Source organism: Coregonus lavaretus, assembly GCF_964263955.1.
Source record: "Coregonus lavaretus genome assembly, chromosome: 39".
Taxonomy (NCBI): domain Eukaryota; kingdom Metazoa; phylum Chordata; class Actinopteri; order Salmoniformes; family Salmonidae; genus Coregonus; species Coregonus lavaretus.
The window spans coordinates 6,137,370-6,153,887 of NC_140026.1; the positions used below are offsets into that span (position 1 = coordinate 6,137,370).

The 16,518-nt window shown below is 40.8% G+C and overlaps 2 protein-coding genes across 2 annotated transcripts; one reads left to right on the forward strand and one right to left on the reverse strand.

Annotated features, from left to right (window-relative positions):
* The first annotated feature begins 1,620 nt into the window (after window positions 1–1,620).
* On the forward strand, window positions 1,621–6,302 carry LOC311112792 (E3 ubiquitin-protein ligase TRIM21-like). The gene is made up of 9 exons (XM_084155931.1): window positions 1,621–1,777; window positions 2,057–2,161; window positions 2,297–2,466; window positions 2,665–2,763; window positions 3,169–3,387; window positions 4,308–4,413; window positions 4,841–4,867; window positions 5,371–5,546; window positions 5,924–6,302. Exons 2-9 carry the CDS (start codon window positions 2,059–2,061, stop codon window positions 6,296–6,298), a joined length of 1,275 nt encoding a protein of 424 aa, XP_084012057.1. The 5' UTR covers window positions 1,621–1,777; window positions 2,057–2,058; the 3' UTR covers window positions 6,299–6,302.
* A 1,223-nt stretch (window positions 6,303–7,525) lies between these two features.
* On the reverse strand, window positions 7,526–11,485 carry LOC311112794 (C-type mannose receptor 2-like). Its single transcript, XM_084155933.1, has 6 exons — window positions 11,001–11,485; window positions 10,461–10,844; window positions 9,470–9,603; window positions 8,935–9,151; window positions 8,685–8,764; window positions 7,526–7,992 (listed from the first exon to the last, which is right to left on the reverse strand). Exons 1-6 carry the CDS (start codon window positions 11,035–11,037, stop codon window positions 7,924–7,926), a joined length of 921 nt encoding a protein of 306 aa, XP_084012059.1. The 5' UTR covers window positions 11,038–11,485; the 3' UTR covers window positions 7,526–7,923.
* Window positions 11,486–16,518: the final 5,033 nt, after the last annotated feature.

A 16,518-nucleotide genomic window follows, 5' to 3' on the forward strand; every position in this document is an offset into this window, starting at 1 on the left:
GTCAACTGTGGGACCTTGATGATCTTCTTGGCCTTCCTGTGACACCGGGTGCTGTAGATGTCCTGAAGGGCATGCAGTGTGCCCCCAGTGATGTGTTGGGCTTACCGCAGCACCCTCTGGAGAGCCCTGTGGTTGCAGATGGTGCAGTTTCTCTACCAGGCGGTGATAAAACCCAACAGGATGTTCTCAATGGTGCATCTGTAAAAGTTTGTGAGGGTCTTAGGGGCCAAGCTTAATTTCTTCACCACACTGCCTGTGTGGGTGGACCATTTCAGATCGTCAGTGAAGTGTTCACCTTCTCTACTGCGGCCCTGTCGATGTGGATGGGGGCGTGCTCCCTCTGCTGTCTCCTGAAGTCCACGGTCAGCTCCTTTGTTTTGTTGAAGTTGAGGGAGAGGTTATTGTCCTGGCACCACTCTGCCCTCACCTCCTCCCTCTCTCGTCATTGTTGTTAATCAGGCATACCACTGTTGTGTCGTCTGCAAGAGGGGGCAAGAGGGGGCTGAGCACGCACCCTTGTGGGACCCCTGTGTTGAGGATCAGCGTAGTGGATGTATTGTTGCCTACCTTCACCACCTGGGGGCAGCCCGTCAGGAAGTCCAGGACCCAGTTACACAGGGTGGGGTTCAGAACCAGAGCCCCAAGATTAATGATGAGCTTAGAGGGTACTATGGAGTTGAAGGTTGAGCTGTAGTCAATGAACAGCATTCTTACATAGGTATTCCTCTTATCCAGGTGGGATATGGCAGTGTGTATTTGTGATGGCGATTGCATCATCCGTGGATCTATTGGGGCGGTATGCGAATTGCAGTGGGTCTAAGGTGTCGGATAAGATGGAGGTGATATGATCCTTAACTAGCCTCTCAAAGCACTTTATGATGACAGAAGTGAGTGCTACTGGGCGATAGTCATTTAGTTCAGTTACCTTCACTTTCTTGGGTACAGGATCAATGGTGGACATCTTGAAGCAAGTGGGGACAGCAGACTAGGATAGGGAGAGATTGAATGTGTCTGTAAACACTTCAGCCAGTCAGCTGAGGGTGCTGCTAAGGATGCATTCTGGGCCGGCAGCCTAGCGAGGGTTAACATGCTTAAATGTCGTACTCACATCGGCCACTGAAAACGAGAGTTCACTGTCCTTAGGAGGTATTTCCCTTTACAATCCGTGATTGTCTGGAGTCCCTGCCACATACATCTCGTGTCTGAGCCGTTGAATTGCGACTCCACTTTGTCTCTGTACTGACGTTTTGCCTGTTTTATTGCCTTACGGACGGCATAACTGAACTGTTTGTATTCGATCATATAACAAAAACACACATACACTTTATATGAAAGAGCTATTTTTCCAGTAGAAAAGCGATACTCCAATTATATTAATACAGTAATGTACAGACACATAGAGGATGACATTTGAGCCATGTAATGTGGAGACTATTGCCTATTGTCCTGCCTACTGACATGTTCCTGTTGGTAAATTACATTATAAAGGAGGTGCTTACAGAAGGCTTTGAAGACTTTATTTCAATATCACCACACTTGAGCCCACACTGTGCCTTTAAGATAGATTTATATTGCACTGAGGGAGAAGTGCATGAATTCTTCTGAGTGAAAGTGAAAGTATCCAGCTCCCCATTTCTTGTAAACGACACCGTTATAAAGAATTCATTTGTGCAGATAAACAGCCAGACCCTTTGGTACCGTCTGTTTTCCATAGACTGGGTGAGAGACTACACTCCACTGTTCTCCACTGTCGACAGCAAGAAACTCAAAAATTAAGGTAGGAACACTCCACGTCAAGACAATTTCTGCATTATTATGTAACAACATGTTACTACAATCATGTTGCATGGGTTATTACAACGTTACTGACTGTAAGCCGCTCTGGTAAAGAGTGTCTGCTAGCTAATTTACCAAAATGTAAATGTACTACAAAGGTAAAAGAGGTAACGCAATGTAAATTGATACCTAACATTATTAGCCTATTTGATCATATTGTTTGTGTGTGTGTGTGTGTGTGTGTGTGTGTGTGTGTGCGTGCATGCGTGTTTGTGTGTAGATATGGCTTCTCTCAGCATGACAGAAGACCAGTTGCGCTGTTCCATCTGCCTGGATATCTTCGTCCACCCTGTCTCCACTCCATGTGGACACAACTTCTGCAAATGTAAGCCATGTTTTATGGAACTTTCTATGGATCCCAACTTCGTATTTTGCCTCATACAGTAAATGTTATGTATTTTTGTCTGCCGCTGATTGAAATAATAAAGTTCCTATCTATCTGTCTATCTATCTATCAAAGCTTGTATCTCTGACTACTGGGATATCAGGGACCCAATCTGCCCTCTGTGTAAGGAGACGTTCAAGAAACGTCCCGACCTTCACGTCAACACGTTCATTAACGAGATAATCAACCAGTTCAAATCGGCACAAGAGGACATTTCGCCACACCCCATTTTGCCATTGAGAGAGGTGCGTGGTGTGGGACAGCTGAGTAAAATCGTAAAGCCAGGAGATTTTTGTTCTTGATCGTGTGACCTCACTAGGAAAAACTTCCGGCCCTGTTTAGAACTCATAACCAGGGCCCAGAGTTGTATCTGGTATGGTCAATTAAACAATTGTTCATCAACATTGTGATTATGGTTAAAATCAACCGTTTCCCCCCTATAGCCAGAGCAGGGGGACACTACAGATGGAGGAGTGAACAGGAAGATCCAGGCCAGACAGAACAAGGTGGAGGAGATCAAACACTCAGTGGAGATCAGCAGAGTGAGTTCTGGATCATTTTCATAAAGAGTCTTAGAAGCGCTGATACAGGATCAGTTTAGCCTTTTACATCATAATGAATAAGATTATATGGACAGGGGGGACCTGATCCTAGATCAGCACTCTGACTCTGAGATGCTTTATGAATACAGGCCCTGATAAGCATCAGACTGTTGTTCTCATCTATGTAGGGTCTTCTGCAGTTGTAGTAATTCAATTTAATTAATTTACTTTCAACATCATAGCTGCATTTGTTATTAAAACTGATATATAGTTCTGGGCCACAGTCTGAATGGTCTGATTGTGTGCTTTATTCCCTCATAAAGTAACACCTGTGACTCAGATTCACAATAGGTTATTTTTTAGAGTACATTCATTCGTCTGAATCTATTTCACTTCATTCCAAAGGCTAGTTCACAGAAAGACATAGAGGAAAGTGAGCAGGTCTTCACTGCGCTGTTGCGCTCCATTGAGAGAAGCCAGGCTGACGTCGTCGGTGAGATCCAGGAGAAACAGAGAGCTGTGGAGAAACAAGCTGATTGGCTCATCATGGAGCTGGAACAGGAAATAGCAGATCTAAAGAGCGGAAACAACAAACAAGGGGAACTCCGCTCCACCCCACAACAGGTAGCTGTGTTCTACTGCTTCTTTCTGTGGTCGATTTGAATGTAGTTGACTACAGGGTTAGGGTTAGGGTAAGGGCTAGGGTTAGGGTTAGGTTAAAGGCTAGGGTTAGGGTAAGGGCTAGGGTTAGGGTAAGGGCTAGGGTTAGGGTAAGGGCTAGGGTTAGGGTTAGGGTAAGGGCTAGGGTTAGGGTAAGGGCTAGGGTGAGGGCTAGGGTTAGGGTAAGGGCTAGGGTTAGGGTAAGGGCTAGGGTGAGGGCTAGGGTTAGGGTAAGGGCTAGGGTTAGAGTTAGGGTTAGGGTAAGGGCTAGGGTTAGAGTTAGGGTAAGGGCTAGGGTTAGGGTAAGGGCTAGGGTTAGAGTTAGGGTAAGGGCTAGGGTTAGGGTAAGGGCTAGGGTTAGAGTTAGGGTTAGGGTTGAGCCGGGATGTGGACATGAAGCTAGGGTTAGGGTTGAGCCGGGATGTGGACATGAAGCTAGGGTTAGGGTTGAGCCGGGATGTAGACATGAAGCTAGGGTTAGGGTTGTGGTTGAAGCTACGGTTAGGGTTAGGATTAGGCTTAGAGTTAATACGGGATGTGCACATGAAGCTAGGATTTGGGTTAATTCAGGTCAGCTCTTAGTAGAACTCAACTCAGCTGACTGTACCCGGTACAGCCAGCTGAGTGCCACCCCTCTGAGTCAGGTTTCTTTCTAGGTTTTTTCCCTATAGGGAGTTTTTACTGCCATTGAGCTTCTGCTCTGGGCAGGGTTACTGTTAAGCACTTTGTGACAACGGCTGATGTAAAAAATAATGCATAACATACATTTCATTGGGTTAGGGTTAGTCAGTACTTAGTAAAATTCAACCCAACTGTCCTCTGCTGTATATCTGTTCTGAGGTCAGTCCTTAGTAAAACTCTATCCCAACTGTCCTCTGCTGTAGATCTGTTCTGAGATCAGTGCTAGCAGTGGTGGAAACACCATCTGGGGAATTGTGTCCCAACTGGAGGATACCTTCAGAGAGGAGATGAAGAAAGTCATGGATAAAGGTTACTATTCTTTATTTATCTATAATTATCAATTTTATAAAAGTTTACAAATACTGTAGAATCATGACCCACTTGGCACAGACGTCAATTCAATGTCTATTACACATTTCTTCAACGTAATGTCATTGGAATGACATGGAAACAACGTTGACTCAACCAGTGTTCTACACAATTACAGTAATTTTTTATTTGGCCGCATTCGATTTTTCAATAATTACATTTGTGGTCCTCTGTAGCTCAATTGGTAGAGCATGGCGCTTGTAACGCCAGGGTAGTGGGTTCGATCCCCGGGACCACCCATACGTAAAAATGTATGCGCACATGACTGTAAGTCGCTTTGGATAAAAGCGTCTGCTAAATGACATATTATTAAATCTACATCATGAACAATTACATTTTCAATTGTGAGTCTTTTCTTTTAATTCAGGACTGAAATTGCTGAAGACTAATGCAGGTAAAACATGCTACAATCTACAATCCACATATTCACATGTTCATCTCTCGTTTATCGATCTCTTAACCCACCATTTAATTAATTACTTTACATTTTACTGTCATTTATCCGTTCTTGTTTTGATCCTAACTATAGCCTGGTCAGGTGACACCACATGGTGGCCATGGAAAACTCCTGGCCCTAATTACAACTAACAGAATGGATGGATGGATAAAAAAATTGATGGATGGATGAATGAATGAATGGATGAATGGATGGATAGATAGATAGATGGATGAAAGGATTAATTAACGTATGATGAATGTATGGATGAATGGATAGATGGTTGAGTTAATGGATGAATGAATGGATGGATGGCTGAATTAATTAATTAATGGATGGGTGAATGAATGAATGAATGAATGAATTGATGGGTGAACAAATGGAGGGATGGATGAATGGATTAATTAATTAATTGATTAATGGATGAATTATATATCTGTTTTATTGTTATTTTCCGATAGTGAACGTGATTCTGGACCCCGACACAGCTCATCCTTTCCTGGCTCTGTCTGAAGATGGGAAACAGGCCAGACACGTCAACGATTGGAGGATCCTGCCTTTCAACCCCAAGAGGTTCAATACCAGTATCAGTGTCCTTGGGAGGACAGGGTTCTCCTCCAGGAGATTCTACTTCGAGGTGAGATACATTACAATAAATAAGAGCCAAACCGATGTACCGGTTGACTGACATTATCGGATATTTGACGTTTTGGGGCTTTTAGATATGTATCTTATCAGTCTATATACCACCATATCGACTGAACAAAGAAATCATAATAATCCTTTCAGATTATTGTTTCCAAGGTAAGAAATCAGCCCTCAGAGTATCATTGTAGGGTTTTTTCAGTTTTGTGGGTATATTAGAGGGAAGTTGTACTAACTAACTGTAAGATGTGGTTCTCGTACCTAAGGATGAACGCACTAACTGTAAGTCGCTCTGGATAAGAGCATCTGCTGAATGACAAAAATATAAATATAAATGTATTTTAAAAAAACTTGAATTTGAACTTAAAGGTCCAGGTCTCTGGGAAGACTGACTGGGGCCTAGGAGTGGCCAGGGAGTCCATCGACAGGAAGGGGAAGACACTCCCGACCCCTGCGATTGGCTTCTGGGCCTTGTGGATGACCAATGGGCACGAGTACAAGGCTGCAGAGGATTCTGGCTCCATCGTCCTCTCCCTGAGAGAGAAGCCCCAGAAGGTGGGGGTGTTTGTAGATCACAAGGAAGGGTTGGTGTCTTTTTATGACTCGGAAGCCAAGGCTCATATCTATTCGTTCACTGGGTGCTCCTTCAATGAGAAACTTTTCCCATTCCTGAGCTCTAGTGTCAATGATGATGATAAAAACTCCGCCCCATTTGTCATTCTGCCTGTCAGTCATAGAGGCTGACAGGCTGATTGGTTAGAAATCAAGATGGGATGGGCCACATGTAATTTGATTGGTTCTGGTGTGTTGAGAACTCTGATTCTTTACATAGCCAAGGGAAGTAGGGTTGCCGCAACCCCTGAAAAATTGAAATAATTTTATATTTATATATAAAATTATATAATGTCTGAATACTGACTGAATTTGTGCAGCACGTGTGACAAATATCGAACAGCATGTTGAGTTGCGGCCATAGAGATATTATCAATAGAAAGATTCTCACCTTGCCAATTTGACTGGTAAACTCATGGGTACGCTCGAAATGGCTGCCAGTCCTGACTTGAATGGGCACTTTCCTTCTATGGATTCTGTTTCAATGGATTATATTTCTATTGGTTCTCTTTCTCTCTGTTGCCGTCAGTGAATAGCGAAACGCCTTTCGCAAATTTCTAAATACAATCGTGGGAAACACGTTAGGAAAGAAAATGCCTTCTGCTGAAAAGAGAAGACTAATCTGTCTGTAGAAGCTACCAACTCAGACGAACAGCACTGTTTTTCAAAGTAGCTCAGGCCTATCTTGAAACCATCATCGGTACGGTGAGAAGGTATATTCATGTTATCTCCATCATTGGGTGAGTCAGTGCCACTGGGAAGTTTATTTAGAATCCTAATGTAGCCTATAATACATTTCCTCCTAATATTGTACAATCTGTCTCCTTTCTTTCTATTAGCCCTGGGCCAGGTCAAGACCCGGTCATTTTTATTCATCTGTTTGACAGTGTCAGAGTAGCCACTCATTTCGTTCATTTGTGTAGTATTCAAAAATATTCGGATAATGTCTACTGTCATGTAGGCCTAAAATGAAATGAGTTTATAAAAGCCACATTTTTTTGGACCCTGCTAAAAGAAAATCCCCATATGTGTCAATCCTACAAACGCTTCTGCTGAACTGTACGCCAGTATGCAAATGCTATGATATAATGCAATATTATAAAGGGTATTTTTACGATTCTTGAACTCCGCCTCATTTGTCATTCTGCCTGTCAGTGATAGAGGCTGACAGGCTGATTGGTTAGAAATCAAGATGGGATGGGCCACATGTAATTTGATTGATTCTGGTCTGTTGAGAACTGTGGTTCTTGATGATAGTACTGATTATTTGTCCAATAATCAATCTGCCTATGTGTTGAACTTGGTGTGAACTGTGTGTGATTTAGATAATATGAATAACATGACAAATAACATTTCAATAACATGACAAATAACATTTCAATAACATGACGAATAACATTTCAATAGCATGATGAATAACATTTCAATAACATGACAATAACATTTCAATAACATGAAGAATGTTGATTTAGTTGATATAGCATGTTCAAAAATGTATTAGATGAGTGCTTACAGCTATTACATTGTATTTCCAATCACAAATAGCATGAATGAATTGGTATTCAGTATGCATTGTTATCCTTGTTAGGAGTTGGACAAAAATTGAACAATAAAACTATCTTTCTGCGCCGGAATTCCTCTACATTTTCCATGAAAAAAAGACATAAATCTCTCTTCATTCTCTTCATCCACTCATCTCCTCCCTCATTTCTTCTCCTCCTTCTCCTCCCTCCTTCTTCTATCCACCTCAGTCAGAGTCAGTCTTTTTTCTTCCACCGCAGGGTGACAGAGTCGGATATCCCTCGCTGTCTCAGTTCATCTTGTAGCTAAGAGAGATAGACACACAAGGATAGTCACCATATGATCTGACCATCTAAATGTATGTTTGGATAAAAGCGTTTGGATAAAAGCGCATGTTAAACTGTGTATATCAGGAATCATCAACTAGATTCAGCAGGCTTATTTCTTCTTGAGCGGATGGTCAGGGGGCGGAACATAGTTAGACATTATTTGTAGACTGAAAATTGACCTTAAGAAGACCCAAACAGATATAATATTTGACTAAAACATAATAATTTCAAACCTTGCTTAAGTTTGTATAAAAAAAACTGTGGGGAAAAACTGTGGGAAGCATTGGAGTCAACATGGGCCAGCATCCCTATGGAACGCTTTCCACACCTTGTAGAGACCATGCCCCGACAACTCAAGGCCGTTCTGGGGGGGGGGGGGGGGGATGATACTTTGGTGTAGGTTTCCAAAGTTAAAATCACTTGGAGCTGATTTGCTGGTGTTTTTAGAGTATTTTATGTCCAACAAATAGTAATAAAAATGTAACAAATTGATCAGAAAACTTGTGGGGCCAAATATAGTTGGGGAACCCTGGCATATACATTATTATCATTATTACCAGGAATAACTCCTAACTAACTAGGGCCCAGAGTTTTTCCTTGTCTGTTAAGGTAAGAGAAAACTGTTGGGCCTTGTAATGATGGTTAACGGGTGAGGTAGAATGACTCACCTTCTTCAAGACCAGCTCGGTGATGTTAGAATCTGTTAGCGCTGTTGTTGAGGTGAATTTCACCTGCACTCCAGCATATCCTCCAACACGCGCACGCACACACACACACACACACACACGCACACACACACACACACACATTTAGTACATCCTCCGTCTTTCAAGTCCTTTCATGCTCTCATTATTACTCTACTATTTGGGTACACACAAAAAACACACACACACATACACTCACACACACTTCACTCACCAGTGTAGTAGCAGACAAAATACTGTGGAAGGATGCAGATCTCATCGTTCCATTGTCCATTGTTAGTCATCGATGCCTCAACACAACCCTCAGACCTTCCTTGGAAATTATTGGGCTCTCCCTCTATCCAGTATCTGAAGGAAGAGTTGCTCTGGTCTGACCACTTCCATGAGTCTCTGAACAGGCCGATCCACACGTTGCTACCATTGGCCACTCTCTGTATCAATCAATCAATCAATCAAATGTATTTATAAAGCCTTTTTTACATCAGCAGTTGTCACAAAATAACTTATTTACTGTAACCCGGCCTAGAACAAGAAAGAGAAAGCAAAGCGCAAGTGAGATCACAGTGGCCAGGAAAAACTCCCATGTGGTCCTCTGTTCCTTCGTAGTTTAGTTGGTAGAGCATGGGGCTTGCAATGCCAAGACAGTAAGTTCAAATGTTTGTATGCATGCATAACTGTAAGTCACTTTGGATAAAAGCGTCTGCTAAATGGCATATATTAGTGATGAAACATAGAAGAAAACAAGACACCTGTATCTCCTGGTTCTCAGTCTGGTTCCTCACACTGGCCAGGTCTGTGTGGTGATCTCTGCAGTAACTCTGAGCTTCAGACCAACTTCGGCTTTCATTAATCAAACTAAAATGATTGGAGGAATTGGTCCCTCCTGTTGGGAAAGGATATTGTGAACAAATTTGACCTGTGTGTGTGTGTGTGTGTGTGTGTGTGTGTGTGTGTGTGTGTGTGTGTGCGTGGCCAGAGGAGGCTGGTAGGAGGAGCTATAGGAGGACGGGCTCATTGGAATGGAATAGTTGGGAACGGTATGTTTGACTTCATTCCATTTATGCCATTCCAGCCATTACAATGAGCCAGTCCTCATATAGCTCCTCCCACCAGCCTCTTCTTGTGTGTGTCTTCATAGCTCACTGGACACAAACTAAGCCAGTAGCACAGATCGAACTATCCAAGCAGTTGATACATCTCCTTCTCAAATGTTGATATTTGGTTGTGTAGACTTTTGTAATACAGTAAATAGCCTAAAGTTAAGGCTATCTTACAAACTAAATTAACAGTATTTATTCAACCTTATGATGAGTAAAACATCCATGGACACATTTTGGGGTTCTATTTTTCTAGTATTCGTTTTGATGTCTCTTATGGGATACGTCACAAGGTTGAAATATCCAATCACACTTGTTTTCCCACTTGAATTGTGTTGTGCTTTTAAATTGTTATTAAGTGCAGTGATAACACGTGACAACTAAACCAAAAATCAGACAATGTTTTTTCATTGGAATTTGGTGGTTCTTTTACATGGTTGAACACATTTGGAATTCAACAAACTTTTTGCTGTCTTTTTCAGTGGGTGAATATAGGTTGTAATCTCATTGATCAACGTATCTACAAATATTACCCAATTGTCCACATTCAAATGACTTGGTGTGCCCAGTGGGGGGGGGGTCATAGGTGTGTGTATCGTCCAAAAAAATGCATAATAGGTTTATGTAATCGGTTATTTCTTACCGTCGTAGCAGATGAAGATGTCTTTGTTTGAGCAACGCTCGTCGTTCCACCTTCCGTTGTCTCTCATCACTGTGCAATACTGTCCGCTGCCTTGGTTATCAGGCTGTCCGCTGTCCCAGTTCCTAAACACTGCCTCCCCGTCTCCATAGAAACCACTATCTTCTAGAGACCACCTCCAACTGTTAACATCATCATACAGCCCTATCCAGACATTTCCATTGTATCCATTGACAACTTGTCTGAATCTGTTCATATCCTCCATGTTGTCTATGGTGGCCAGGTCAGTGTACTTCTCTCTGCAGTAGCTCTGTGCTTCAGTCCAGGTCTTGGGGTCATTCACAAAGAAGTATTGGCCGGTGAGGCTTGACGACAGTTGGTGGAACCCTGAAAAAGGACGCACACAAAATTCAACATATGCAAGAATCCAGTGCCTCCATTGGAGATTGATTTCCTACACACACACACACTGTATTGCATACTATATGCAGTAAGAGTGTCTGTATGTATGTGTGTGTGTGTGTACAGGATAATGAGACTTACCTGAGAGTAGCAGGAGGAGCGGCACACACCTTTTCATATCTAACAGTTGAATTCCCTTCAACCAATTCCCTGTGTCAGAAGAACTACTGGCGAGAGATCCACTACGTTAGCTGGATCGTTTGAAATAAGTGAAGGAGAAGCGTTTGGAGATGCTTATAATGAAGTAACACTTTCACACCTCCCCAGTTTTAGCTCCCCTTACACATCCTGTATTTCTTGTTCTTGTCTTCTTTCCAGTTACATTCCGGGCTAGTTCCTTACATGAACACACACTACAGAATGTGCGTATGGATTGCACCCAATGTTCCCTCTAAGCTGCATGCAGTAGCCCCTAGACTGCCGCCCGGGCTTAGCGTATTATAAAATACATAGTCTACCACTAAGACTCGCACCAAAAGCACAGTATCCAGTCATGGGTTGGGGTGTCTATTTATTTCCTAATGCTCCTTTCAGGCGTCGTCACTGGTTATCACAGCCACAAAGTCATAAACCCCGCCTTTTTCTACAATTTATCTTCTTAAAAAGTTATTTTAAACCTAACCTTAACCCTAATTTTAACCACACTGCTAACCTTATGCCTAACCCTAACCTTAAATGAAGACCAAAAAGCCATTTTGACTTTGTAGCTGTGGTAACTAGTGGAAACCCCTTTTTTCCAGGTGTCTCTCCACTGTTGTTAAATTACAATCAATCACTAATGCTTTTGTCGTATCGAGTGAGTGGTGGCAATTATTGCTGATAAACAAAGGAGTCCGCTCATACTGAATCCTTGATCATAAGTTTATTCAGATCACAAGCTTCAGCATAAGTGACAGGTGACATGACACCCGGAGAGCGACGCCTCAGAATGGCCGCTCTGCCCTTTCTGTAGTCTAGCCCCTATTTATAAACAATGCAAAAAGATGCTCCCTCTTCTGGCCAATCACCAGTCTCCCCTGTCTACAACACACTTCCTGTCTGTTGTATGTGGCGTTACACTAAAACATTCCCTCTTGATACTAACATAAACAACATTCCATTTCTTCATGAAAAACATTTAACAAAGACATAATCTTCATATACGATACTTTATTTTCCTGGTCAAGTCTGATCTCGCACCTTCCTGGCTATCACTTTTTTTTAAGCATACTTTCTATGCTCCGCCAAACTGCAGAGAAGCCTAATTTGCATGCCACTATCAGTCACTTAATTTTACTGAGCAAGGTGAGAAGGGAGGTGTCCGCTGTCAAATCCTGGAGAATGTTAAAGAAAAACAGTCAAACCAATAGAACCCAAAATAATGATTTCCATTCGATATTGTGGGGGGAAAAGCGCCGATCATGTTTTTGTAAGAAAATAATCATCCTGACAATACTTTCAGAACCACCTTCTGAACACTTACAACTTTAACCTTCAAGCCAGGGCTGAGGTCGGTGCCCCAAGGCCCCAAATGCGATAGTCCGGCACTGCCTCAAGCCACCAACTAGTGTCATTTTGACCCCAGAGGATTCTTTTTTTTTTTTATCATAGCCCAAAGGTTGTTTAATAAATTATTCAAATTTTTCATGACTTTGTCAATCAACTTGTTCTTAACAAATATTTTTTTTTGTTTAGTGTATCAATATGTATTTTTAATTTTTTTTTATTCAAGTCCTTTGGGGTCATTTTGACCCCAGACAAAAGACACCTAATTCCGCCTACTGTCATTTGATAATTAGGACCTTTATTTGAATCTAGGTTTCTCTGGAGACATAATGTAAAGTTTTCCATACCACCAGAGGGTGGAGGGGGACCTGTATCAATGATCAGTGATTCTACATAGAGACCTTTATTGGTGTGTACTCTCCCAAAAGTAGTTATCCCAGGGCAAATCTAAAAAAGTATTTATTTGAATCCAGGTTTCTCTGGAGACATAATATTACATTATTCATATTCTCAGTCAGGTGTAGGGGGACCTGTTGGAGTGATCTTGACCTGATAGACAGATCACCTGCAAAGATGGAGCACCAGATGTACTCGTCTATGGTTATAACTGGTTTTAACTAGATATGGGCGTGTAAAGAATGTAAATGACGATAGATATAGGCTTAGTTACAGTCAAAACAGCTCGTAAAAGTCTGTCAGTGGTATGAATACTTGGTAGAAGTGTAGTACATAAACCAGCTACCCTCTGAATCAAATCAAACTTTATTTATATATTACATTTCAGCAACGCAATGCGCTTCACAGAAAAATTTATAAAAACAATAACAATTCCTATAATATCCTCCAATATTCTTTATGAGCAACTCGTTTTGATATTTTGGGTGCTATACCATTTGGTTTAAAGTAACTTAAAGGATTTGTGCATGCTTTTTGAAGCATCCTGCCATAGGCCCTACCACTCCCATTGTATCACTAGCAGCGATGCTAATGCTGGCTGTGGGGTGAATAAATAAAGAAAACTAAGCCATATTTTTGGTCAATGTCTCTCAGGATAACTTTTTGAAGTGAATTGAATAACGTTTTGTCAATAAAATGAAGTATATTTCAAATATTTGTGCATTTTGGTGCCTTTAAATGGGAGTAGTTTTACCACATAAACATGACAAAATTCCTATTTTCTTCAAAATTCGGAAAACTTACAAATAAATCAAATGATGGTAAATTAACTTTTTAGTACTAAGGTGGATTGTACTTTGGAAAAAATCTGAACTTTATATAAAGGAAAAATCTATATTTTGGTTTGAAAGAATATGCAAATTCACTGTCATTTTTGCTAAAATAACAGTATATTTTGGTCATTTTTATTTCAGATAACATTAATTGCATGTCTAATGATATTTTGATAAGAAATAAGTTCATATTATTGCTGTGATTGTTGCTTTTTCCAAAAGTTTCTTCTTGGGATCAAAATTAAAGAAACTTCTATAGCGACAGGACAAATGATAATATTAACATTTAGATAAGAGCTGATTTAGTTTATATAGTGTGTTGTACAGTAAAGTATACGTATATTAAATCCGTAAATACAGAATTTACAATGAATGTTGAATCACAAAGAGTATTAACTAATTAGTATACAGTGAAGTACATTGTTATCCTTTTTAAGAGTTAGACAAGTATCAAAGAATAAAGCCATCTTTCTGTAGCAGATTTCCTCTATATTTGCCATGAAAATAAATAAATGCTTCTCTCTTCATCCTCCTTTCTTTCTTCTCCTCCCTTCTCCTCCCTTCTTCTATCCATCTCAGTCTGTGTCAGTCTTTTTCTTCCATCGCAGGGTGATCAATGGAAACAGGATGCACCTGAGCACAATTTCGAGTGTTATAGCATGTTATAGTTATAACACTTATGTAAATAAGGTATTTCTGGTTTTTATTTTTAATAAATTAGCAAAAATGTCTAAAAACCTGTTTCGCTTTGTCATTATGGGGTATTGTGTGTAGATTGATGAGGAACATGTTTTATTTAATCAATTTTATAATAAGGCTGTAACGTAACACATTGTGGAAAGGGAAGGGGTCTGAATACTTTCCGAATGCACTGTAACGTGTTGATGTTACCTGAAGGAGGAGATCTGACCACACCCTGCTTCTGAACAGACCAATAGACACGCTGCTGTTGCTCTGGGCTTTGTACTTCCATGGTTCTGAGCTTGGTTCCTCACACTGGCCAGGTCTGTGTAGTACTCTCTGCAGTAGCTCTGAGCTTCAGACCGACTCGTCAGCTGTCTGACAAGAATGTCTGACTGGCTTCTTTTCTTTCTGCACAACAAGTGAACAAACATAAGGTGTGAATCCTAACTTCCACTTAAGTCACATTTTTCACTTAGTTTCCCATTGACATCAATGTTAAATTAAGAATTTACTTAAATGGAAGTTAGGATTTGCTCCATAAAAGTGGACAAACATTTATACCTGGGTTTGCATTTTAACTACGATAATTCAATGTTATGATGAAAATTCTTCAGTGTCTTTCAAAGTTCCTGATCTTTCAAGAGCGAATACTAACTTCCACTTAGAATTTTCACTTAGTCATGCATTGCTGTCCATGGGGAAACTAAAATACACAAGTACAGAGGGCTACTCACCATCACAGCACACAAGGAAGTTCATCCGGAAAACAATTGGTATCTTCCCACTTCCCTCCATTCAATAACAGTTCACAGTAATGACTTCCTCCAAAATTATCAGTTTGTCCGTCATCTCAGTTTGCAAACTCTGTCTCTCCTTCTCTGTAGAACCAAGGTTGTATATGTTTATGCAATGAAAACGAGCAAAAACAAATTATTCTCTGCAGAACCAAGATAATTATCGTAAACTAAAACTGAAACTAAATCATATAAAAAAAGAAATAGAAATTTGTAATGAAAACGAAATAAAAACTAGGTCTGAAAACAAACTGAATGTATAAAAAAATTATTTTAAACAAGTTCAGAACCTTGTGTAGGACTTTTTCCCAGTGAAAGACCAGTTCCAACTGGTACGGTCATCATACAGCCCTATCAGTAACCACTGTCTACAGCCTCTTCATATCCTCCATGTTGTCTCTGGTGGCCAGGTCAGTGTACTTCTCTCTGCAGTAGCTCTGTGCTTCAGTCCAGGTCTTAAGGTCGTTAACAAAGTGGTACTGACGAGTGAGGAAGAAGACAGGCTACACAACCCTATGGGAAGCAGATGAAGAGAATTAATGTTAATTATAAAAGGAACAACAGGTGACAACTAGCCAGCTGACTAAATCTGGCACATTTACAGAAATGTTGATTGATGTGAATTGTCCCTTTCAAATTAACGTAATGAATGAATAAATTAAAGTGTTATAAAATTGCACTATTGACAGTATTCTAATAACAGAGGTGAGACTCACCTGAAAGGAGCATTAGGAAATAGACTCCAGCCCATGACTGGATACTGTGCTTTGGCGGTAGTCTTAGTTATATTTCTGTGTGGAAAAAAACAACCACATTTTAGGTCAAAATCTTGTACAATAGGGATAACAGAAGGCAATTCAGATGATTCAAAAGGAACACTGATCTAGGTTCTATCGAAAGAGGCTACTTCCTTACTATGACATCAGTATTGTGTACATAACAAATGAAGCTCCTTCGCACTTCTTCAGATTTCTACATATCTATAGTGAACATGTAGAGGTATACAGAAACGCCAGGTAATTGGTAAATAACTCTACTACTAGAGCTTGCAGCTTGTCTCCCTTCTGTCCTGTTACAATATGTTAACATGTAATCCTTATCCCCAGAATTATTTGTGAAGCCATAAAGGACATGTGAAAATATGCATTATATATACAAAACAGTGGAGGCTGCTGAGGGGAGGACTGCTCATAATAATGGCTGGAACGGCGCAAATGGAAAGGCATCAAACAAATGGAAACCATGTGTTTGATGTGTTGGATACCATTCCACTGATTCCGCTCCAGTCATTACCATGAGCCCGTCCTCCCCAATTAAGGTGCCACCAACCTCCTGTGGTACAAAAGTATGTGGACAGCCCTTCAAATGAGTGGATTCGGCTATTTCAGCCACACCCGTTGCTGACAG

Bases quoted from the DNA above. Each gene is read 5' to 3' on its own strand.
- LOC311112792 (XM_084155931.1), top strand. From the start codon at position 2,059: ATGGCTTCTCTCAGCATGACAGAAGACCAGTTGCGCTGTTCCATCTGC. The intron at 2,764-3,168 runs GTGAGTTCTGGA...TTCATTCCAAAG, and splicing joins ACTCAGTGGAGATCAGCAGA to GCTAGTTCACAGAAAGACAT. The intron at 4,414-4,840 runs GTTACTATTCTT...CTTTTAATTCAG, and splicing joins GAAGAAAGTCATGGATAAAG to GACTGAAATTGCTGAAGACT.
- LOC311112794 (XM_084155933.1), bottom strand. From the start codon at position 11,037: ATGAAAAGGTGTGTGCCGCTCCTCCTGCTACTCTCAG. The intron at 8,765-8,934 runs GTGAGTGAAGTG...CGCGTGTTGGAG, and splicing joins TTTTGTCTGCTACTACACTG to GATATGCTGGAGTGCAGGTG. The intron at 7,993-8,684 runs GTGAGTCATTCT...TATCTCTCTTAG, and splicing joins CCGAGCTGGTCTTGAAGAAG to CTACAAGATGAACTGAGACA.